Source organism: Neoarius graeffei, chromosome 4, assembly GCF_027579695.1.
Source record: "Neoarius graeffei isolate fNeoGra1 chromosome 4, fNeoGra1.pri, whole genome shotgun sequence".
Taxonomy (NCBI): domain Eukaryota; kingdom Metazoa; phylum Chordata; class Actinopteri; order Siluriformes; family Ariidae; genus Neoarius; species Neoarius graeffei.
Window position 1 is genome coordinate 92,388,987 of NC_083572.1, and position 24,242 is coordinate 92,413,228.

The 24,242-nt window shown below is 39.7% G+C and overlaps 1 protein-coding gene across 1 annotated transcript in view; it reads left to right on the forward strand.

Annotated features, from left to right (window-relative positions):
- Nucleotides 1–24,242, forward strand: part of lrp8 (low density lipoprotein receptor-related protein 8, apolipoprotein e receptor) — a 685,503-nt gene that overhangs the window by 534,422 nt on the left and 126,839 nt on the right. The window contains exons 8-10 of the mRNA XM_060920013.1: nucleotides 9,274–9,393; nucleotides 13,864–13,989; nucleotides 14,147–14,149. Of these exons, the coding sequence (XP_060775996.1) occupies nucleotides 9,274–9,393; nucleotides 13,864–13,989; nucleotides 14,147–14,149 (249 nt within the window). The remainder of the gene's footprint in view (nucleotides 1–9,273; nucleotides 9,394–13,863; nucleotides 13,990–14,146; nucleotides 14,150–24,242) is intronic.

Consider the following 24,242-nt stretch of genomic DNA (forward strand, 5'->3'; position numbering starts at 1 on the left):
GTTAACGTTACTCATGTTAGCATAACTCTGTTTTTACATGCTAACTAACAGCATCCAAGTTAACTAGCTATGTGTTAACGTTAGCCATGGACAAGGCGATGGCAACTTGGCCAACAAATCCATAGAAATTCATTTGACTGAACAGACTGCATAGCTATTGCAACATTATCGCTAGCTCTAAAAGCACAGACAACTTCATTGCAAGCTTTCTCTTGGAACAAAACATTTACAAACCTCAATATGCTTCCGCAGGTTGGACGGCGAGTTTTTGTAGGCTGTGATGTGGTTTGTTTTCGGCAAGCAAAGCAAACACATAAAACGAAACGAATCTTTAATCCTTTCAGAAAACTGAAACATGGGTTCTAGCTACAGCCATGAGTGTGTGCATTTCCCAGAAGAACCGCCTCCTTCCATTCTGCCATCAACTGATCGTGTTAAATAAACCTGCTGAGAAATCACTGATCTTGATTTTATACAGTCTATGGACGTGACATGACCCTAGTGATTACTGGTAGGCTGCCTCAGTGTCACCTGTGAAAAAAAACAATCACGTTTTAGAAAAGAAAAGAAAAAACATCCACTTTCAAAGCTGCTTCATAATAACGAGAGAGCCAGAAGGTAACACGGGCATGAGGGAGCCCCGGGACATAAAGCAGGAGCCACTACACCATCAACAAACTCGAATGAGCGAGTGAGTAGGGGACTGACAGCATCCAAACATCCTAAAACACTCTATGCCTGAGGACCCTCTAGATCTACTCCTTTACCTCATAAACACTATTAACAAAAGCATGGAGTAAAGTTTTCCGTCGTGTGACGGATTTCCGTCAACTGAACTCTCCAAGGCCAAATGTGAGGGTCGGTGCTGATCCGAGGAGAATTAAAATGCGGGTGGTTGGGTAGAGATTGGGTTATAACACTGATGTGTTGCAACACCATCAGCTATCATAAGGGTTTATTTAACTTTTTTGTTTTTGAGCCATGCTTTGTGTCGTTCATTTCCTATGTTTGATCATGTTTAAACGTTCGCTGTCTACGGTGCGGCATTAAAAAAACATGCGCTGTCAAAATTGGCAAAATACATTCCCATGTGCTTGGCGTGCTTTTGTCTGACCATTTCTGTTTTGTATTAAATTAAATCTTGCCAAAATGACTTAGTTCAAACCTGGACATATAGAAATAGGAGCATGTTAAAAAAAAAACGAAAAAATAAACCCGGAAAGCCCGCTCCTCTGCTTCAGCCAGACTGGAAGACCCGACGGTGCAATGCTTGCAGACTGTCAGAAGTAATTAGACCTAAATTTATAGCTAACAAATCAGCAGACGCCCCAACAATTATTATTTTCGTTAGGCCAGGGCTTTTCAAAGTGTGGGGCACGCCCCCCCCGGGGGGCGCCAGAGTTCTTCGGGGGGGGGGGGGGGGGGGGGGGGGGCGCTACGTGAGAGACAAATGGATCGATTTTTAGTACCTAAAGCTACAGGGAGTGAGGAGGACGGCCAAGCAAAAAAACAGAGCCTCCAGGATGTTGCGATTTGCAACTTCAGCGCAAATTCAACCAATCCCCGCGAATTCAGGGCGGTGCTGCAATTATATCCAATCACCGCAACTTCCCGCAAATTTGACCAATCGTTGGCGTCGTCTTGAGGTGACATCGACAAACTACCTTCCGCCTTACTTCCGGATGTCTATGTTCAAGAGAAGCAGCATGCGCGCAGTGTTGCCAGATTGGCGGTTTCAAGTGCATTTTGGAGGGTTTTGAACATATTTTGGACTGGAAAACGTCAGCAGTATCTGGCAACATTGCATGATGTGCGAGTCAGTGTTTATGTAGGCTTAAATTCTGTTACTGAAAGTGTGTTATGTTTACAGTGAAGGACTGTGTGCACTTTATTTTTTTTTTTTTACTTAATACAAGAAATTAATGGATGCCAACATTTTTGCCAAAATGGTATTTTATTTTCCATTGTTTAGGCAGCTTCAGCATCATACTGTGAGATTCTGTTCAAATTGTTTTTGTTTTTCTTCTATGAAGCCTGAGCCATTTATTTTATATTTTATAATTATTATTTAATTTAGTCTTCAGGAGAGACTGCCTGAAGTCTTTTTTCTTACATGAAAGCTGAGGCATTTATATTATATTTTAAGGGAACTTCATGTTGTGCTGTGAGGTTCTCTGCACTTTAACTTTTGAACCAACAGGTGCATTTGGATAAGTAAAGCCTATTTTTCTGCATTTTTGTAGTCCTGGTAATCTTTTATATTGGTAAAGATGTTTATAGGACCATTTCTCAGTGTCTTTGTTTTTTTAATCAATAGTTTTCAGTAATAACTTAATATTTAACATATCACTCAATTTTAATTACAAAAAGAGAAAATCGCAACAATTTATCGCAACTTTCACTTCCTCCCGCAATGTAATCGCAACAAAAACCTAAAAACCACCGCAACTTTCATCGCAATTTTTTTGGAAAACCCCCGCAACAGCAGACATTTTAGCCCACAACAATCACAAAAAAGGCCCGCGGAATCCTGGGGGACTGGAAAAAGAAGGAAGTATGACCACGATTATTTAAACGTGTGGATTTTCATGGACTGGATCTGAAGATGCTCCACTGCCACAGTGTGTTGTCTGCCAAGAGGTGCTAGCTAACGATGCTATGAGATGTTTAAAATGTGTAAAACAAGATGTTTTAAAAAGCACAGATGTTTAAAATGTGAAAAAGAAAAAATAATGTGTACAACAACCATTTTCTTTTTAAATACGAATGGAACATTAAGTATAGCAACAACAAAAATTGTAAGGGGGGGGCGCTGTTGTTTATTTGCTCTCCGAGGGGGGGCTGACTCTCCCACACTTTGAAAACCCCTGCGTAGGCCAATGTGTAAGGTATGTTAGAACCGTGCCTTATAGCCTACGTTATATCACAATTTAAAGGCCGTTTGAGGAGTTGGAGGCTGCGAGCGCAATGATGTTCCGACATGCGCTAAACTTTATTCCCTGAAAATCATACACCAGCGTTCAGTGCCCCAAACAGTCAAAATGTCTAGAAGACTACGGTTAAATAATAATCATAGCCTACTAAGTTAAATTACGTCAAAACATCTGTTTCTGGCCTATGAAATGATGGAGGAAAATGAGAATGAACGCAAAGTAGATAGCAGCCAACTTCACGCCATCTTTTAGGTAACTTAACACTCGTGTTGGCCCACAATATTTCTCTTAATAAAATCTTAAATTGTTTTTGAAGTCGTATTCAACACAAAGTAAGGTCAAACCCCAATTTTAATTTAAGCGAAGATCCAAACTTTTTTCTATATTGACGTCGAGCATAGAGGAGCATATCATTCTGCTTTGGGTTTCGGCAGCATGGATGCGCTTTACATGAAAGAAGGCACTGATGTGTCTGCCATCAATAAAGGTGTAAAAAACAAGTGGAGGTGGGCTTGGCTGTACGAAATAGGTGAAAACGGAAAGCCATTTAGGCCCTGTCCACACGGCAACGGATTCAGGTGACTCCGATACAATTGCTTATCGTTTAGGCTGGCGTCCACACGGCACCGGCGTTTTGGGTGCCCAAAACGCAATCTTTTTGAGAACGGTTCCAGAGTGGAAAGATCTGGCAACGTTGCCGTTGTGAAGTCATCTGGATGAGTAGAACGGATTTGTTTACGATGACGTCACAACCACATGACTGTGAGTGCTTCACGCCGGGTAGAAGTGTAACGAACTCGATGCGAGTTGTCAACAAATCCTATAACTTGGTTCATGAAACGCGCTTACAAAATATTTTCACTGTGAATATTTATTGTGTAATGGTGCAAAGTGAGAGAGAGAGAGAGAGAGAGACTCTGCCCTTAGGGCAGAGTCAATCCCGCCAGCAAAAATAGGAAAAAAAGGAGCGATCTCACCTCTTCAGATGTTGGTTTAACTCCTACAATACATTCCTCAAAAAGGGCGTAGAAGAGCAAATTAATCCATCAACGTGTAGCATTCAATTTATCCCGGACCTTTAAAGACGCCGCCTTCCGCGTAGAATCATACGTCATCCTTGCTGCCATATTGGATAGGTCAAAGCGGAGAATAAAGATTAGCTGCGTTTAACTGTACCAACAGGTTTACCGTCCAAATGAGATCACATGGGATTACCTTTCACAGGTGAGACTGGAAAAATACTTTTCATTGTATTTGGTCATTATAATGTAATTTTACAAACAGATTTTCCTGACTTTGTGGCTAATATGAAGTCTCGCGCATAATAGTTTATGCGCATGCGTCCTTACTTCTTCTATTGTTCTGGTGTCTCCGAAGGGACCGTCTTACAGCGCCCCTAGAGGTGTGGCATGTGTATTGCATCGTTTTCAGCAAGCGTTGCGTTGCCATATGGACCTGATATTTTACTGATCGTTGCCCATTTGGACGCGATATATTTTTAAATAACATCTCGTTGCCGTTGTCGTGTGGATGTAGCCTTAGTTCATGGTGCAAAAAACTAAACATTCCAGGTGCTTGCATTTGTGTGGTTTGCCACAAAAAAAATAAAATAATAATAATATACGGAAGCAATGGAAAGAAAGTGCAATAAATTGAATATATTAATCCATTAATTAATTGATAATAAAGTTATCAGTTCTAAGTTAACCATTCTCAGAATTTCATCGAAATCCACCCATAACCCCCCCCCGTAGAATTATCAAAATCCACCCATACCCCCCCCCCGTAAATTTTCAGCCATATAATTTTTTTTTTTTGGCTTTAATCCATGCAAAAGGCTTGACTAAACAGTTATGTTTTCAGCCGAGACTGTGTCTGAGTCCTGGACACTACTTGGAAGGCTGTTCCATAACTGTGGGGCTTTGTAAGAAAAGGCTCTGCCCCCTGATGTAGCCTTCACTATACGAGGTACCAGCAGATCGCCTGCACCTTTTGATCTAAGTAGACGTGACGGGTCATTGAACTTGTTTAAGCAGTATCTTTAATAGACCGCATGAGAGCAGTACCAGAAAGCACGGTCTATAAAAATGAGTGCAAGTTGTTTGCACTATGACTCATGAGCAATGCCTGTGTCTCAGTGCTCAGTGAACTGAAGTGCTCTCACAAACAGCACCAGTCAAAAGTCTGGACACACGTTCTAATTCAATGGATTTTCTTTATTTTTATGAATGAAAAGACACTTCGTGTTTTTAAAGTAATGGCAGATGTCGTTTCTCTTTACTTAGTTGAGTGGTTCTTGATATAATATGGATTACTACAGTTGTGGTGTGGAATAGGGCTATTTACTGTATGATCTCAAACACACTAACCCTTTTGGTGCAAAACATATGCGCAGCCCTTCCAATGCACAACATGGGTCAAAAATGACCCGCATTCATTTTCCAGGTTATTTCATGCTGACTGAGTTTTTCTTTGCTCTATCTTTTGAAATCAATTTATTTTTTGATTGAATATTCCAAGTATTCTTTAAATATCTTGTTTTTAATTACGACAAATCATTAATTTAATTTTTTCTTTCCTACTTTATGAACAAAAATACTTTTTATATTACTACACATGGGCCATCCAAGTGTGATTTAAAATTAAATGTCTTAATACTATAATAATAATTTGTTTCAAGTAATTACTTTAGCAGTGAATGGGGCCAGTTATTTATTTATTAACTACGTAGTTAGCTAAGCCAACTACAATAAAATTAGCTAACTAAAGTAGAATATGTCAACAGCTCGGTAGCTAATAGTAATTACTTGTAACTTTCTGACAAGTAATCTACTCACTCTCAAGGGAACCTAAACATAATCAATTTTTTTCTAAGGTAATGTTAGAACAATTGAAAAACTTTACTTGCATGTATTAGATGGGCAAAGGGCGCTGTGCTGAGCTGTGAAATGTCTGACACAAGCACGATTCACAGTTCCCACCAAACGCTGGAGTAAATGCATGCGGGTCGTTTCTGACCCATGTGTGTAAACTTGATGTAGAATTACAAAAGCTGTGCTTGTTCATAACTTAAGAAAGGAAAAATAAAAATGATGAGTTGTGCTAAACAAAAGCAAGATATTTACTGCATATTTGGAAAAGTAAATGACAAAATGAATTTATTTCAAAAGTCTATCATAGAAACACTCAGCCGTACATGAAATAACCTGGAAAATGAATGCAGGTCATTTTTGACCCATTAGAAGGGTAGTGATACAAAAAGGGTTTTTATTCAAAAAGTAAGAAAGGAAAAAATCAAATAAGGATGTACAGTATGATGATCAAAAACAAGTTAATTGAGGAATACCTTGAATACTGAATGATGGAATGAATTTATTGCAAAGATATAGAAGATAAAAACTCAGCCAGGTCACTTTTGACCCACATTTTGCATCAAAGGGTTAAAAAGGCAAGAAACTCATCCACTAATTAACTTTTGACGAGGCACCTGGTAATTGAAAAGCATTCCAGGTGACTACCTCATGAAGCTGGTTAAGAGAATGCCAGTAGTGTGTAAAGCGTCATCAAAGTGGCTACTTTGAAGAACTGGTATGTCCAAATTGTTGACCGGTACTTGTACTTAACGACAGCTTCTCTGCACAAATGCTCACGAATATCTTTGTGCACACACACACTTCACGCTGGTTCTTCCAGTGGATCGAGGACATGGTGGTAAGGTTCAAATTGATGTTTTCATTTCAATTAGGTTTCGACCACACCCACTTTGGTTTAAAAATACAGTTGTTGAGGGCACTAAACAGATGCAGATGGTGTAATTGTGTTACACCAGCAGTGTTGGGAGTAGCGCGTTACAAAAGTAACGAATTACTGTAATGCATTGCTTTTTGCGGTAACGCGGTAATGTAAGGCATTACAGAAAAAAATTTGGTAATATTTTACTCGGTACAAATGTCAGTAACGCGCGTTACAATGCATTTTTAACCTGGAATGAAGTGGTGGGTTTTTTTTCCTTCTTACAAATTCGCCAAAATCACCGCGAGATCAGCAGAGGTGAAACGTCCGCGCAAAATGTTTCACTTCCTTTTCCTTTAGGCTCGTCAGACAGGAGAGAGAGAGATGAGTGAACCTGCAGCTGATCTAACGTCGGATAGCACATTCTCCAGATGGGCACACGCCCATTACTTTAAGTTTGTGAAAAATAAGGATGTGAAGAACATCGTAGTCAAATGCACTTTGCGTGCTAAACCTAAAGAACTGTCCACTTCCCGAAATAGCACCAGTAATTTAACTAAGCATTTCCAGAGGTGCCATAGTAACATGAAGTTAGCAAGGAAGCCAGCGGAGGATGAGAGTGGCGATAAAATCACAAAGCAGCCAAAATTAACGTTCTGCCGCTCTGAGATGCTCCTTCAGCCTCAAGAGGTTAGGAGACTTGTGGCGGAGTATGTTGTTGAAGATATGCTGACTTACATTTTTGTCCTGTATAACTGAGTGTTTTTTTTTCTGGTCGGAAGTCAGACTAAAGTGATTGAGCTGCCTTTCCTTCGAGGGCTAATAGGCCTAAGCACTTCAATATCATTAAAAGCACTTTGATTTTGTTATTTCTAATTCTGTTTTTCGAAATGTGACTGGGTAGCCTCATGTAGCTAATAGTCATTGTCTAGCCGTGATTTAAAAGGCTTGTGTTTTTTTTTTTTTTTTTTTTCAGGCCAGTTTTATTGTAGGCTACGATTTGCCATAATATGTTCATTTTTGTTAAATTTCTGAAATAGAGTCATATCCCTTAGGGCTAATCTTTTTTTTTTTATGAAGCATAAACTATGCTTAATGCTGTAAACTTGAAAGCAATAAAGGCATAGAAATGCTAATTTTGTATCCTGTCATATCTTTAGACATTACAATACAATACAGTTCAATTAATGTTAATATGAATAGGCCTAAAGTTACAGTATTTCTATCACAATTTGCCAGACTTTCACCTTTTGTCTGTTCTTGCGATGATTGTTCCTTGTATTGTGCCATGAGCCGTCACTGTGGCTATTATATTCTAGTGTTTTTAGCCATAAGCCGAGCTCAGTCAGATACCACATCACCTTCCACTGGATGTGTGATGAGCTAATTGAGCGTCTTGAGCTACATTTAGATTGCCAAATCCATACTTCCAGTTATTTTGGTGAGAGTAACTTCAAAGTAATGCAATAGTAGTGTAATGCCTTACATTTTAAATACAGTAATATTGTCTCATTCTCATCTCATTATCTGTAGCCGCTTTATCCTTCTACAGGGTCGCAGGCGAGCTGGAGCCTATCCCAGCTGACTACGGGTGAAAGGCGGGGTACACCCTGGACAAGTCACCAGGTCATCACAGGGCTGACACATAGACACAGACAACCATTCACACTCACATTCACACCTACGCTCAATTTAGAGTCACCAGTTAACCTAACCTGCATGTCTTTGGACTGTGGGGGAAACCGGAGCACCCGGAGGAAACCCACGCGGACACCATGCAAACTCCACACAGAAAGGCCCTCGCCGGCCATGGGGCTCAAACCCGGACCTTCTTGCTGTGAGGCGACACCGCTAACCACTACACCACCGTGCCGCCCCAGTAATATTGTAATGTAACTAATTACTTTAAAATGACAGTAACAAGTAATAAATAATGCAAAACAGTTTTGAAGTAACTTGCCCAACACTGTACACCAGTAATATACACTCACAACCCACAACCATGTGTCTTGTCTTAATTTCAGTACTCAGCACTCAGTCATCCGTATGCTGACACGAAGCAAGCTAATTACTGTATACATCTCTGCTGATTGCGAAAGCTTCTTGAGCTGGTTATGATAATGGGCATGCTTAACATTTCTACTGCAGGAAGTAGAATGCATTTGTTTCAAAGCAATTAGAAAGCGAATATTGTGTGTGTGTGTGTGTGTGTGGGGGGGGGGGTTGCTTTCAGTATACTGTATGTCTTCCTCCCTGCTGTGAATGTAGCATGAGCATAAAAAAAATATATTCTTGACGAGTGCTCAAATGTATTCTGCATATCATTATCCACCACTTTTACTACAGTCAGGCACATTATCCCGTCCCCATTTTTCAGCATTGAAGTCAAGTCTCTTGGCTTTCCACAGACTTGCAAGAGCAAGCAAGGGAGATTTTACTCAGCTCATCATTTTCCCATCAACCTGAGACCCTGCTGAGAAAAGAGGAAATGAATCAACAGTGCTTGTCAGTTCTTGTCAGGATGCCAGGGGCACGTTTCACACAACATCCAATCCCTGCTGGATTTACTGACCTTTTTACTCCCACTGCTGTCTTTTCTTCATCACAGGCCTCAATGAATGTGCTGAGAACAATGGCGGCTGCTCTCACATATGCAGGGACCAGCGGATAGGCTACGAGTGTGATTGTCCTTCAGGTTACACGCTGCTGGATCAAAGGACTTGTGGAGGTAAAGATTCCTCTTAATTTATAACACAGATTTATATAACTTTATTGACCCAGTGATGAGATACTTGTTTTTGTTAGGGCATGCATAGGTGTGTTTTAGATCTTAGTGTGGTCTTAATCATATTACAGTGGTGCTTGAAAGTTTGTGAACCCTTTAGAATTTTCTATATTTCTGCATAAATATGACCTAAAACATCATCAGATTTCCACACGAGTCCTAAAAGTAGATAAAGAGAACCCAGTTAAACAAATGAGACAAAAATATTATACTTGCTCATTTATTTATTGAGGAAAATGATCCAATATTACATATCTGTGAGTGGCAAAACTATGTGAACCTTTGCTTTCAGTATCTGGTGTGACCCCCTTGTGCAGCAATAACTGCAACTAAACATTTGTGGTAACTGTTGATCAGTCCTGCACACCGGCTTGGAGGAATTTTAGCCCATTCCTCCGTACAGAACAGCTTCAACTCTGGGATGTTGGTGGGCTTCCTCACATGAACTGCTCGCTTCAGGTCCTTCCACAACATTTCGATTGGATTAAGGTCAGGACTTTGACTTGGCCATTCCAAAACATTAACTTTATTCTTCTTTAACCATTCTTTGGTAGAATGACTTGTGTGCTTAGGGTCGTTGTCTTGCTGCATGACCCACCTTCTCTTGAGATTCAGTTCACAGATGTCCTGATATTTTCCTTTAGAATTCGCTGGTATAATTCAGAATTCATTGTTTCATCAATGATGACAAGCCGTCCTGGCCCAGATGCAGCAAAACAGGCCCAAACCATGATACTACCACCACCATGTTTCACAGATGGGATAAGGTTCTTATGCTGGAATGCGGTGTTTTCCTTTCTCCAAACATAACGCTTCTCATTTAAACCAAAAAGTTCTATTTTGGTCTTGTCAGTCCACAAAACATTTTTCCAATAGCCTTCTGGCTTGTCTGCGTGATCTTTAGCAAAATGCAGACGAGCAGCAATGTTCTTTTTGGAGAGCAGTGGCTTTCTCCTTGCAAACCTGCCATGCACACCATTGTTGTTCAGTGTTCTTCTGATGGTGGACTCATGAACATTAACATTAGCCAATGTGAGAGAGGCCTTCAGTTGCTTAGATGTTACCCTGGGGTCCTTTGTGACCTCGCTGACTATTACACGTCTTGCTCTTGGAGTGATCTTTGTTGGTTGACCACTCCTGAGGAAGGTAACAATGGTCTTGAATTTCCTACATTTGTACACAATCTGTCTGACTGTGGATTGGTGGAGTCCAAACTGTTTAGTTTTGTAACCTTTTCCAGCCTGATGAGCATCAGCAACGCTTTTTCTGAGGTCCTCAGAAATCTCCTCTGTTGGTGCCATGACACACTTCCACAAACATGTGTTGTGAAGATCAGACTTTGATAGATCCCTGTTCTTTAAATAAAATAGTGTGCCCACTCACACCTGATTGTCATCCCATTGATTGAAGACATCTGACTCTAATTTCACCTTCAAATTAACTGCTAATCCTAGAGGTTCACATACTTTTGCCACTCACAGATATGCAATATTGGATCATTTTCCTCAATAAATAAATGACCAAGTATAATATTTTTGTCTCATTTGTTTAACTGGATTCTCTTTATCTACTTTTAGGACTTGTGTGAAAATCTGATGATGGTTACGGTCATATTTATGCAGAAATATAGAAAATTCTAAAGGGTTCGCAAACTTTCAAGCACCACTGTATGTCTGAGGCTCAGGTAATACCATTCAGATAGTATTCTGTCTAAATTATGGCAAATCTTTTGGCAAAAAATATTTTTCCAGTCATTAACAAGGTTAAAAAATGTATTAATTCTAAAAGATATATAAAATTCCCCCAAGTGTGATTTCCTCACACAGTGACTTTTAGGCTTTTGATCAAGTTATTACATAGTTACATTCAGTGGTGAACTGGGACTATTAGAGCTGGGACTTGAGCTCAGACAAAACTTAGCCAGACACACCAAAAAAGCAACAGGGCAAAGGATTTTGTAAGGGATTAGCGGCAGGCTGCCAGGTCGCTCCGTTGTGTGTAGTTGTCCATGTTAATTTTAAGAGTAACTCAGTAAATTACACAGGGAAATGAATACTTAAGTCTGAGTGAAAAATACTGTAGCGAGTGTGCAACGTGGAAGAAGAGTCTGGAGACAGAAATCTTAGTTTCTCGGTCATTAGCCTGTGCTACTTGCTCTCGATAGCACTGGCTTGACCGCTTTATTAGCATTCGCTAACACTACTGATGAACGTTACACTGGCTGGAAGGTGACTTCACTTCTTCGCTGATGGCGCTGGCTCACAAGTAAGCTAGTGTTGATCTTCGAGTAGGCCGAGGGCGATATATTTTTGGTCCCTCCCACTATAAATCAAAATCTGATTGGTTAATTCATCTGTCACTTCCTACATAAACATACACTGCCATGGCCTTCTGTCCTAGAAATGAAGTGCTAACCAATGAGTGAGCAGCTCGAAACTCTTCTCAGCCTAGACACAACAAACAAAAAAATCTCATTGGATAACTCGATTTTAATATTTTAAAGACAGTAACCCTTTCATTTCTGAAGCAAATTTGGATAGAAAATGAGGACAAATTAGAAGAGAATAATTATAATGAAATTATGAAAGAATGAAAGAAATTGAATATAACATTTGAAATGCGGATATGTTTGGGCCTTCTCTGAAGGACTAGATGGCCCTGATGGTTCCCGTCTGTTTACAGCCTGTATCGAAACAGACAATCATAATAATTTCATTTTAAAATCAGATACCGGATGTCGAAATGTCCATGATGCTTCAGCACCACAGTTGGAATAAAACATTTTGAAAGTCACTCCCTGTATCTGAAATCGCTCCCTACTCACTATATAAGGCACTATATAGTGCAGACGCCATTTTGTAGTGCTGTCCGAAACCTTAGTGAGGATTATTTACACCCTGTATAGTGCAATCAAAGTATCCCACAATGCATCACGAAAAGGAATGTACAACGATGGTCACTAACCAAAGCAATATATCCCATCATGCATTGCAGTTGCACTGACAGAAATCAAATCAAAAGTCTTAGATTTGAGTTAATAAAAGGCAGCAGCAAAGAAGAAAGTGTTCAGCCTTGATTTAAAAAAAAAACTGAAAGATGCAGGTACTTTGTACAGATTAATGTGTGAAATGCGCTCAGTATAATATGGATTTATCACAAAAATACATGCATGTGTTTTATTATTTTGAAAACCCACCAGCTGACTGAGCTGGCACGTTTTAATTGATGATGATGATGATGATGATGATGATGATGATGCCCTTTATTGTCACTAGTCACATGTACCAGCGAAATTAGCCGTCAACCTGTCCGTACATATACAACATACAATTGACATAGGGTAGACAGGACAGGAAGACAGGGATAAAGATAAAAAGGAAACACAACATGAGGAGAGATAAGGAAAAAAGAACACCCCCCCCCCACTATGCTCCTATCAGCAGTACAGTGTGGGAACATTTAAAAAACCTTTGCATAAGCACACAACAACACAAGTACACTTTAAACACGGGACTTGAGGGGGGGGAATTAGGGGTAAGGGGGGGGAGAGGAGGAGGAGGTAACCCAGCGCAAGCAAGCAGCCGTCCGCTCCTGCAGCAATGAAGGCGTTGGTCACACACCCACTTGTCACACTGGGGGTAAAAATGGCAACCGCGGAGAGTTTGCGAGGAATGAGAGTGTCTCCCAGCAGTGACCTTCAGGGGGAAATGTTTTCCCAGCAATGGCCTGAACCAAGGCCGGTGCTGTCTCAGGGCGCCGAATGTCGATAAGATATGAATTGTTTGGTCTTTCCAGACGCAGTCTTTGCACGTCCACACCACTCGTCCATATCTGTCCATTCCGTCCATTCTATTCAAATTGATCTCCGAAAAATGTATTCCTTGCAAAGCTGAAAGCTGCTCCGAGATAACAACCATTTTGTGGTTAAAGTTCTGAATGTGTGACAGTAATGATGTAAATACCAGCGTGAGGGACTAGTGTCTGAAAGCATTTTTTCATTTTACCAATGAGCTCATTATATAGTCCTCTATATAGTAATTCCGTATATAGGGAGTAGTGAACGAGTGAGCGACTTCAGACACAGGAACTGTCTTTTTTTTTTTTTTTTTCTCACTAGATATCAGACTTTTAAATCTTAGAACTTTACTTGTGATTGACATACAAAGAAGACATTTCACTTCAGGAAAGTGTGTAGTTTTCAGAACCTCATGTAGTAGAAGTTGTCCAAATTTTACCACCTGAAGGCTTTTCCCAGGCCACACATTTACATTACAACCTCAGGCCTACGGTTTGAACTGCTCATCTATGTGGGTGATGGAATGAATATAGAAACGGTCCCAAGATGACAATACAGTCGTTCTTTGCTTTTTTGTGTGTATGTACTTCATATTTAACTGATGTGTTTCTTTCAAGACATAGACGAATGTGAGAACCCAGATGCCTGCAGTCAAATCTGCATCAATTATAAAGGTGACTACAAGTGTGAATGCTACGAGGGCTATGAAATGGATCCTGTTTCCAACACGTGCAAGGCTGTGGGTAAGGCATTCAAAAAAAAAAACACTTCAGAAGAAAAAAGAAAAGGGAAAAATCCACCCTGAATAACTTGTTTATAATTAATATGTGATCTTCAGTGCCATTTACTTTTGATTTAAATAAATTTTTTGTTTATTATGTGGAAATACATATATTACAGCGGGTGACTAAATGTTCTATTACCCCGGTGCTAAATGAGTTTCTGCTATTTTCTAATTTAGTCTTTAATATACAAATGCCAAATGCTGTTAAATGCTCTCGGAGCTACCTGTTCATTATATTGCTCAAATAAGAAAAGGGGAAAAAAAAAATCCATAAAGACCAAGCCATCATTCTTGTATCCCATGAAGTAACTGCAAGCGTCACTAATAATGAGGAAGTGGATACAGTAATTGGTTCCTCTTAGCTTTAAACGGTGTGAAAATCACATTGATTATCGCACTCGTGGGCAAATGAGTCTTTATTACCTCTCATGAAAAATAAACCAGTGTAGCCAAGATGTGGCACAAGCAATCGTACAGCCAAGCGTCAGTGCTTTCTTATGGAAACAAATCATTTGAAGTCACTGGTAATACAGGGAGAGGTTATTACTGTTATTATTATACCGAGCAGCTTATTTCATTCAAAACTGCACAAGTACAATATGTTTTGCGTAGTGCTTGCGAGGGTAATATCACCTTGATAAATTTAATTGCGCTTTTTTTTACTGAGCTGTTAAGACGGCAGAAAATTCCAGAGTCTCCGCTTTCCCCCCTCTCAATAGGGGATGACAGCTGGAGGGACGCTGTCCTTATGCATATTGCACCACAGTGAGCTAGCAAACACTCAGCCTCAGGCTAAACCACATGGAGAATATTTCCTGTCCTTGGAAGACATTTCATTTATCATTCTACTTCTCGCAAGGGTGATTTTGTTTTTGTTTTGTTGTGGTGGTAAATACTGCCGCTTTCCTGTTTCGGATATTCTCAAAGCACAATGCTGTTATTTCCGTAATCTCATGTATCAGGTATATATTGGATAGGGATTAGCCACGTGAAATGGAGTTGCAAATTCATTCGGTATCTGTTTGAAACAGATTTAGATCAAATTAATGCTTGAAGTATTCTCAGATACCGTATCAGACAGTAGAATGGAAACCATTAGAGCTGTCCTGATTAGGGACCTTTTTGTAGCAGGTCAGGTGGAAATAAGCTAGCTCTGCATACATTTAAATCAGATCCAAACCACATCAGAAGGTCTGAGATGAATTTTATACAATAAACTAATTCCTTATTAATGATTTGGATGGATAATGGCATTTAGCAAGATGTCAGACAAGCTGATATCTGCTATCTCACCTTTACAGAGGGAAATCACATGATAAACGAAGATCAAATGTACAACTTCATGTGTACAGTAAGATGAAAAACTAAGACAAATTAAACAAAGGAGTATGTCATTAAAAAAATAATAATAAATCTCAACCAGAAGCTTGGATGGAGAGCAAATTAGAAGGTTGAACTCGTCAAAATTTTATCAGAGTAAAGGCCCGGTCCCACAATACCGATAACTATAACTACAGCTATAACGATAACTATAAATAGCAATTTATATGGTTGATGGCGTTTACGTGCAGTTGATGTGGTTGGTGGTCACACCAGACTGATAACGATCCCTATAGCCCAGGCCTGGGTTTATCCGGATCAGTGAGATTGCTTCTGGAGCGATTTTTCCAGGCCTGGACCTGATCCGATAAAACATCTGATCAATCAGGTAATTGTTTACATGTGACGTTGCTTGAGCACATGCTATTTTCCCCGGGGATCTTTGTACATCCTTGTTGCATCATGAAGTCATGGAATACAGATTCATGGAAAATAAAAAATAGAATACATCAAAGTACGGATCTTTTATTCACAGATATGTGATTTTCCGTGAAAGATCAACGGTAAATTAATAAACATATATATGCAGGTAAGATATTTTAATTATGAACTTCGGCAGTCCAAACATTTAATTGTTTTAGACTTCTTAATTTTTTATCTGTGATGCATCATCCGTATGAAATCGGTAACCGACCTGTAATATACTGAAACGTCCATGACCGATCCATAAATTATTAGCGTCCATGATGTAGCCATGTTAAAATCCATAACCACTCTGTATTTTGTATCCTTTTTTATTATATTTCTGTAGCCTGTGACCTGTCCCTATTTTATCAACCACCGGAGCGTGTACATGGGTTGTTCTGTAGTCCAAGCTGTACAGTATGTCCCGGAATAATGTGCTACTACTTGGAAAAAACTTCCATGACTATTCCTAAGTTGCACGCATTTATTTCCCTGAGTGTCAGGACTAAGCAATATTATAGTCGGGATTATAGTTGTGGTGTTTCTGCTCCAGACTGGAACTAAATTCAGGCAGAGGTATAGTTACAGTTATCAGTGTTGTGAGACCGGGCCCTTAGGCAGAAATTTTGAGAACTCTGGAGTGGTTTGAGATGGTGTGTATGTTGCAGGTTAAATCCGGTCTTAGGTTAAACCTGTATTCAACCTAGGTAGAATTGAAGGGTGTTCACACGGCAACTTTTACTTCGGTGTAGCACCGGGGCTGCCCCGGTAGAGCGTTCACACGGTACAAAGTTATACCGGTGTAGCCTCTGAAAGCTGCTTAAACCGGTGCAAATCTAACCCTGCTCGGGAGGTGGTTTAAGAAATTTACTCCGGAGTAAATGCTAGTTTGCGGGGCAGCACCGATATAAAATGGGACGTCTGAACGCTACAGGGGTAGACTCGCTACGCGTGAGGAGAGTTGATTACATACGGGCATTGCATAATTTGCATCCTGGTATTTTGCGCTTCCAAAATGGCGAATATCAACAACAACAGAACTGCGTGTCTTCCAGTGTTGCCAGATTGGGCGGTTTTAAGTGCATTTTGGCGGATTTGAACATATTTTGGGCTGGAAAACGTCAGCAGTATCTGGCAACACTGGTGTCTTCATCCACGTTGTTTTCCCGGCGCTTGGTAATGCCATGACAACCGGGAAAAGGAAGTACATTTTCACGCATGCGCATATTTCATTTCCGCATTATTACTATCGTATAGCACGGTCGCAAAAACTGCCGTGTGAACGCAAGTGGGACTGCACCAGTGCTAACACACTTCTCTCTAGTAAGCAGGTTTGTGATGTGTGAACGCTCCACAAAATTTACACCGGTGTAAGATATATCGCAACAAAATACATCGGTGCAGCATCGATGCAAATATGTGCTGTGTGAACACCCCTTTGGTGAACCGCATTTTACCAAGGTGAAATGTGTATTCAACCTAGGTTCACGCTCTCTCTCTACCTACTAACCTCACCTCTCTGGTCCTCATCATCTGGACTCCCTTCCCTTGATGTTGTACCTTCGCAACAAATCACAATGAAATAACGAATTTTTATTGTACTCACCAGGATTTGAATTCACACCCTCCAGAGCTGTAGTCCATAGTGTTTACCACTACACAGGTTAATGTTGCAAATTCTCCCAAACCCCAACAAAAAGCTAACCCAAATCCTAAAATAAAACTAACCCAAACCCCAACAAAAAGCTAACCCAAACCTCAACATAAAGCTAACCCAAACCCTAAAATAAAACTAACCCAAAACCCAACAAAAAGCTAACCCAAACCCTAAAATAAAGCTAACCCAAACCCCAACATAAAGCTAACCCAAACCCTAAAATAAAACTAACCCAAACCCTAAAATAAAGCTAACCCAAACCCCAACATAAAGCTCAGCCTAACCCTAAAATAAAACTAACCCAAACCCCAACATAAAGCTAACCCTAACCCTAAAATAAAGTTAACCCAAACCCCAACATAAAGCTAACCATAACCCTAAAATAAACTAACCCAAACCCTAAAATAAAACTAACCCAAACCCTAAAATAAAACTAACCCAAACCAACAAAAAGCTAACCCAAACCTCAACATAAAGCTAACCCAAATCCTAAAATAAAACTAACCCAAACCTCAACATAAAGCTAACCCAAACCCTAAAATAAAAGTAACCCAAACCCTAAAATAAAAGTAACCCAACCCTAAAATAAAAGTAACCCAAACCCTAACATAAAGCTAACCCAAACCCCAACATAAAGCTAGCCCTAAAATAAAACTAACCCAAACCCTAAAATAAAGCCAACCCAAACCCCAACATAAAGCTAGCCCTAAAATAAAACTAACCCAAACCCTAAAATAAAGCTAACCCAAACCCCTACATAAAGCTAACCCTAACCCTAAAATAAAACTAACCCAAACCCCAACATAAAGCTAACCATAACCCTAAAATAAACTAACCCAAACCCTAAAATAAAACTAACCCAAACCCCAACATAAAGCTAACCCAAACCCCAACATAAAGCTAGCCCTAAAATAAAACTAACCCAAACCCTAAAATAAAACTAACCCAAACCCCTACATAAAGCTAACCCAAACCCCAACATAAAGCTAACCCAAACCCCAACATAAAGCTAACCCTAAAATAAAACTAACCCAAACCCTAAAATAAAGCTAACCCAAACCCTAAAATAAAGCTAACCCTAACCCTAAAATAAAACTAACCCAAACCCTAAAATAAAGCTAACCCAAACCCCAACATAAAGCTAACCCAAACCCCAACATAAAGCTAACCCAAACCCTAAAATAAAACTAACCCAAACCCTAAAATAAAGCTAACCCAAACCCCAACAGAAAGCTAACCCAAACCTTAAAATAAAACTAACCCAAACCCTAAAATAAAGCTAACCCAAACCTCAACATAAAGCTAACCCAAACCCTAAAATAAAACTAACCCAAACCCTAAAATAAAACTAACCCAAACCCTAAAATAAAACTAACCCAAACCCCAACAGAAAGCTAACCCAAACCTTAAAATAAAGCTAACCCAAACCCCAACATAAAGCTAACCCAAACCCCAACATAAAGCTAACCCAAACCCTAAAATAAAACTAACCCAAACCCTAAAATAAAACTAACCCTAAAATAAAACTAACCCAAACCCTAAAATAAAACTAACCCAAACCAACAAAAAGCTAACCCAAACCTTAAAATAAAACTAACCCAAACCAACAAAAAGCTAACCCAAACCTTAAAATAAAACTAACCCAAACCCTAAAATAAAGCTAACCCAAACCCCAACATAAAGCTAACCCAAACCCCAACATAAAGCTAACCCAAACCCTAAAATAAAACTAACCCAAACCCTAAAATAAAACTAACCCAAACCCTAAAATAAAACTAACCCAAACCAACAAAAAGCTAACCCAAACCTTAAAATAAAACTAGCCCAAACCCTAAAATAAAGCTAACCCAAACCCCAACATAAAGCTAACCCAAACCCTAAAATAAAACTAACCCAAACCCTAACATAAAGCTAACCCAAACCCCAACAGAAAGCTAACCCAAACCTTAAAATAAAACTAACCCAAACCCTAAAATAAAGCTAACCCAAACCCCAACATAAAGCTAACCCAAACCCCAACATAAAGCTAACCCAAACCCTAAAATAAAACTAACCCAAACCCTAAAATAAAACTAACCCAAACCAACAAAAAGCTAACCCAAACCTTAAAATAAAACTAGCCCAAACCCTAAAATAAAACTAACTCAAACCCCAACATAAAGCTAACCCTAAAATAAAACTAACCCAAACCCCAACAAAAAGCTGTCTCAAAACATACAAAAATTATAAGTTTAACCTAGATTGAATGCTGTCTATATATTTAACCTTGGTAAAATGTGGTTCACCAATTCAGACTAGGTTGAATACAGGTTTAGCCTGAGAATGGATTTTACCTGCAACATGTACACTAGCACAGGGCTAGACGTCTCCACTTCAATCTTGAGTACCCTCTTACAGTCAAACAGTCTGCATTTAAAACAGTACTTAAAAATTATTGCTAAACCTCCACCTTAGCCTGCAGTCCTGAAAGCACTAAAAGTCACTGAGAGAGAATTTATCAAGTGCTTAAATCACTGGAAGTGTGCCGAGGCTCGGTCACAAAAAGGAAATCTAAAATGAAGAAATCGCTGAAAGTATAGCGTTTATTTGCAACAGATCTTGTGTGAAAAAGAGCCATTTTGGCTGAGATGGAATCCAAAAATGATTGTGAAACCGGGCCAGGAGTGGTGTTTAAAGAAGTGTATTTTAAACAATAAAAGACTTTGCTGCTTTGAGTGAATGATGTCTAATTAGAGGAGATGGGACTGATGATGGCAACGTTTGCAGACTCAGAGTTTTGACAAGAGACATCGTGAACATATGAAGGATAGCGAGATGCCTCCAAATCACAAACACAATGTTTGCAAATCTCAGGACGGGCAGGTCTTAGAATTATTGCTTACAGTGCCTTGCAAAAGTATTCATACCCCTTGAACTTTTTCACATTTTTCCACCTTACAACCACAAACTTAAATGTTTTTTATTGAGATTTTATGTGATAGACCAACACAGAGTAGCACATAATTGTGAAGTGAAACGAAAATGATAAATGGTCTTCAAAATTTTAAACAAATAAAAATCTGAAAAAATGTGGTGTGCATTAGTATTCAGCCCCCCCTGCGTCAATACTTTGTAGAGCCACCTTTTGCTGCAATTACAGCTGCAAGTCTTTTGTGGTATGTCTCTACCAGCTTTGCACATCTAGACACTGAAAGTTTTGCCCATTCTTCTTTGCAAAATAGCTCAAGCTCAGCCAGATTGGATGGAGAGCGTCTGTGAACAGCAATTTTCAAGTCTTGCCACAGATGCTCAATGGGATTTAGGTCTGGACTTTGACTGGGCCATTCTAACACATGAATATTCTTTGATCTAAACCATTCCATTGTAGCTCTGGCTGTATGTTTAGGGTCATTGTCTTGCTGGAAGGTGAATCTCCTTCCCAGTCTCAAGTCTTTTGCAGCCTCCAACAGGTTTTCTTCCAGGATTGCCCTGTATTTAGCTCCATCCATCTTCCCATCATCTCTGACCAGCTTCCCTGTCCCTGCTGAAGAAAAGCATCCCCATAGCATGATGCTGCCACCACCATGTTTCACAGTGGGGATGGTGTGTACAGGGTGATGAGCAGTGTTAGTTTTCTGCCACACGTAGCACTTTGCATTTAGGCCAAAAAGTTCAACTTTGGTCTCATCTGACCAAAGCACCTTCTTCCACATGTTTGCTGTGTCCCCTACATGGCTTCTTATGCCTGTCTTTCAACAATGGCTTTCTTCTTGCCACTCTTCCAAAAAGGTCAGATTTGTGGAGTGTACGACTTATAGTTGTCCTGTGCACAGATTCTCCCACCTGAGCTGAGGAGCTGCAGAAATCCACCAGAGTGATCATGGGCCTCTTGGCTGCTTCTCTGACCAGTGCTCTCCTTGCTCGCTCTGTCAGTTTAGGTGGACGGCCATGTCTTGGTAGGTTTGCAGTTGTGCCATACTTTTTCCATTTTTGAATGATGGATTGAACAGTGCTTCTTGAGATGTTCAGAGCTTGGGATATTTTTTTTTATAACCTAACCCTGCTTTAAACTTCTCCAGAACTTTATCCCTGACCTGTCTGGTGAGTTCTTTGGTCTTCATGATGCTGTTTGTTCTTCAGTGTTCTCTAACAAACCACTGAGGCCTTCACAGAACGAGTGTATTTATGCTGAGAGCAAATTACACACAGTAGGACTCTATTAACTAATTAGATGACTTCTGAAGGCAATTGATTGCACTGGATTGTATTTAGAGGTATCAGAGTACAGGGGGCTGAATACTAATGCCCACCACATTCTTCAGATTTTTCACAATTATGTGCTACTCTGTGTTGGTCTATCACATAAAATCTCAATAAAAACTTTTAAGTTCGTGGTTGTAAGGTGGAAAAATGTGAAAAAGTTCAAGGGGTATGAATACTTTTTCAAGGCACTGTAGATGCGATAGTTGAGATTTTGAGTAGGTAGTCATTTTACAGTGTGTGTGTGTAAGACCGTAAGGACTTGATGTTAACAAGATAAATGTCACAGAGCTCATGAGCAGCAGGATAAGATAAGATAGCCTTTTATTATCCCACAAGGGGAAATTTACATTGTTACAGCAGCAGAATATAGAAAGAAAAAAGATAAGGCAGTGAAGGAGTAGTGCAAAAAGTACTAAGTATACAAAAAAGGGTATATGTATAAAAAGAAATAAACGACAAATTTAAAGATAAAAAATTAACAAATTTGCTAAATTAACAGGTTTGCAGATATACAGTTAACATAAATGTATTACACAGGTGGTATTGCACATTTAAGTATTGCACAGGTTAGTAGGTATATTGCACAGGAGCTATATATCAGGATATCCAGGTACATGTCGAAAAAATATTCTGGCATTACCATTTGTACAAACAGCTAAATAAAATACCAAATTAGCCGGGAATCCATGAAACCATTTGAAAGCCAATATCTGCTGGAGCTAGATTATTCAATTCAATCCAACTTTATTGTCCTATGTACAAGAGAAAGTGTCACACAGTACAATGAAATTCTTATTCTGTGAGTCCTCCAGCGACATTACCTAAACATGAATAAAGACATTAAAAACAAGAGATAAAGAAATTTAAATTAAATAAAATAATTAATTAAAAACAAGAACATAAAATAGTATGAAAAAGATGCAGCAAAGTGTGTAAAGTGTCAGTGCAAATAAATAGATAATGTTACGGAGTATAAATTTCCTGGATTTCCACCAATAAATGCAACACCAAAGCTATCACGCACTTGCGTCCTGTTACTCACCACATTTTGCAGATATTTTGTGGTTAAAAAGTCTAAATCTTGTTACTACCAGCACTTGGCAGGCTTTTTTTTGTCCATCCATCCATCCACCCACCCTACCTCTATTTCTAAGCTCTGCTTGGGAACTCCATAAAATAAATTCACTGCTCTTCTCATTATAATTATCACTTTAATAATGTGAAATGAATTAGGTCTTTCATCCGTGCCCTTTTCAGAAGCATTCTCTGCAGTAAAGATAAGCGACTCGGGCTTTGATGCACAAGGCATTCCAACCTGGTTTTCAAAACCCATTTTACAGACACAACAGCAACTGCAAATATGACCTTTGGATACCAATATGGCTCTTGGCATGAAGAGCAACAGCGGAGAGCAGTTCATTATTAGAAACGGTATGCAAGCACTGCATAAGCGTGTTTACTTTTGGTTATCATTTTACAAAGCTCAGGTATCAAGCCTTCACGATATATATATATGGAATTATACTTTCCTTTTTCATTGCATACAAATTGAATCGGAATGAGATTCTCCACATGAATCTGCAGTCCGAATAAGTTTGATCCTCTTGCCACTGTTACCACTTCACCCTGGTTTGATGCTGAATCTGGGTTACTTTCATGTTCTTCCTGTTTGTGTAGGTTTCCTGGAGGTTCTCCAATTTCCTCCCACCCCACAAGAACACGCTAGTAGGTACACCAAATTGCCCCTAGGTGTGAACGAGTGTGTGCTATATACAGTAAGAGTGTCCCATTCCAGATGTATTCCTTGCTCATGGATGGACTTTGTAGAACAGAGATCAACTTATACTTGCTCCAGGGTCTTTAGGCATCATTGGGCAGCAGCCTTCCTCCATTTGCGGCGCACAGCTTCCTCAGCAAGTCGAGTATTTTCAAAATGTCAAACACCTTTTCGAATTGTGCTACTCCAGATTTGTCTGTCTTGGTGGGCTTTTCGGAAACCTGATCTTTGTGTACTTTTCACCATCTCCAGGTGAGACAGCTGTCTCGCATGCAGTAGTGTCCGGACTTTGCTCACTTCTCGCTGGTACCGGTGCCAGTGCATTGGAAAAACCCCGTATACGGTAGCATGGTTTGTGATCCCTGAAGTATAATCCATTTAGCAGCATGTGTGTGTAATGAAACTGGAACCAAACTTTGCCTTTCAACTTTCTGGATCCAGGGCAAGACATAGTCACATGCAGTAGATACAAACTAAAGGCGCACACAAAAAAAAAAAAGTACTCTTGAAGCTACCACCCCAGAGACAAGGAAAGGTTTATTATTGTTAATGTGAAAGTTTTTACATTTTTACTTCGTCATCTGGCAGATGCTTTTATCCATCCATTATCTGTAACCACTTATCCTGTGCAGAGTCGCAGACAAGCTGGAGCCTATCCCAGCTGACTATGGGCGAGAGGCGGGGTACACCCTGGACAAGTCGCCAGATCATCACAGGGCTAACACATAGAGAAACAACAATTCACACTCAC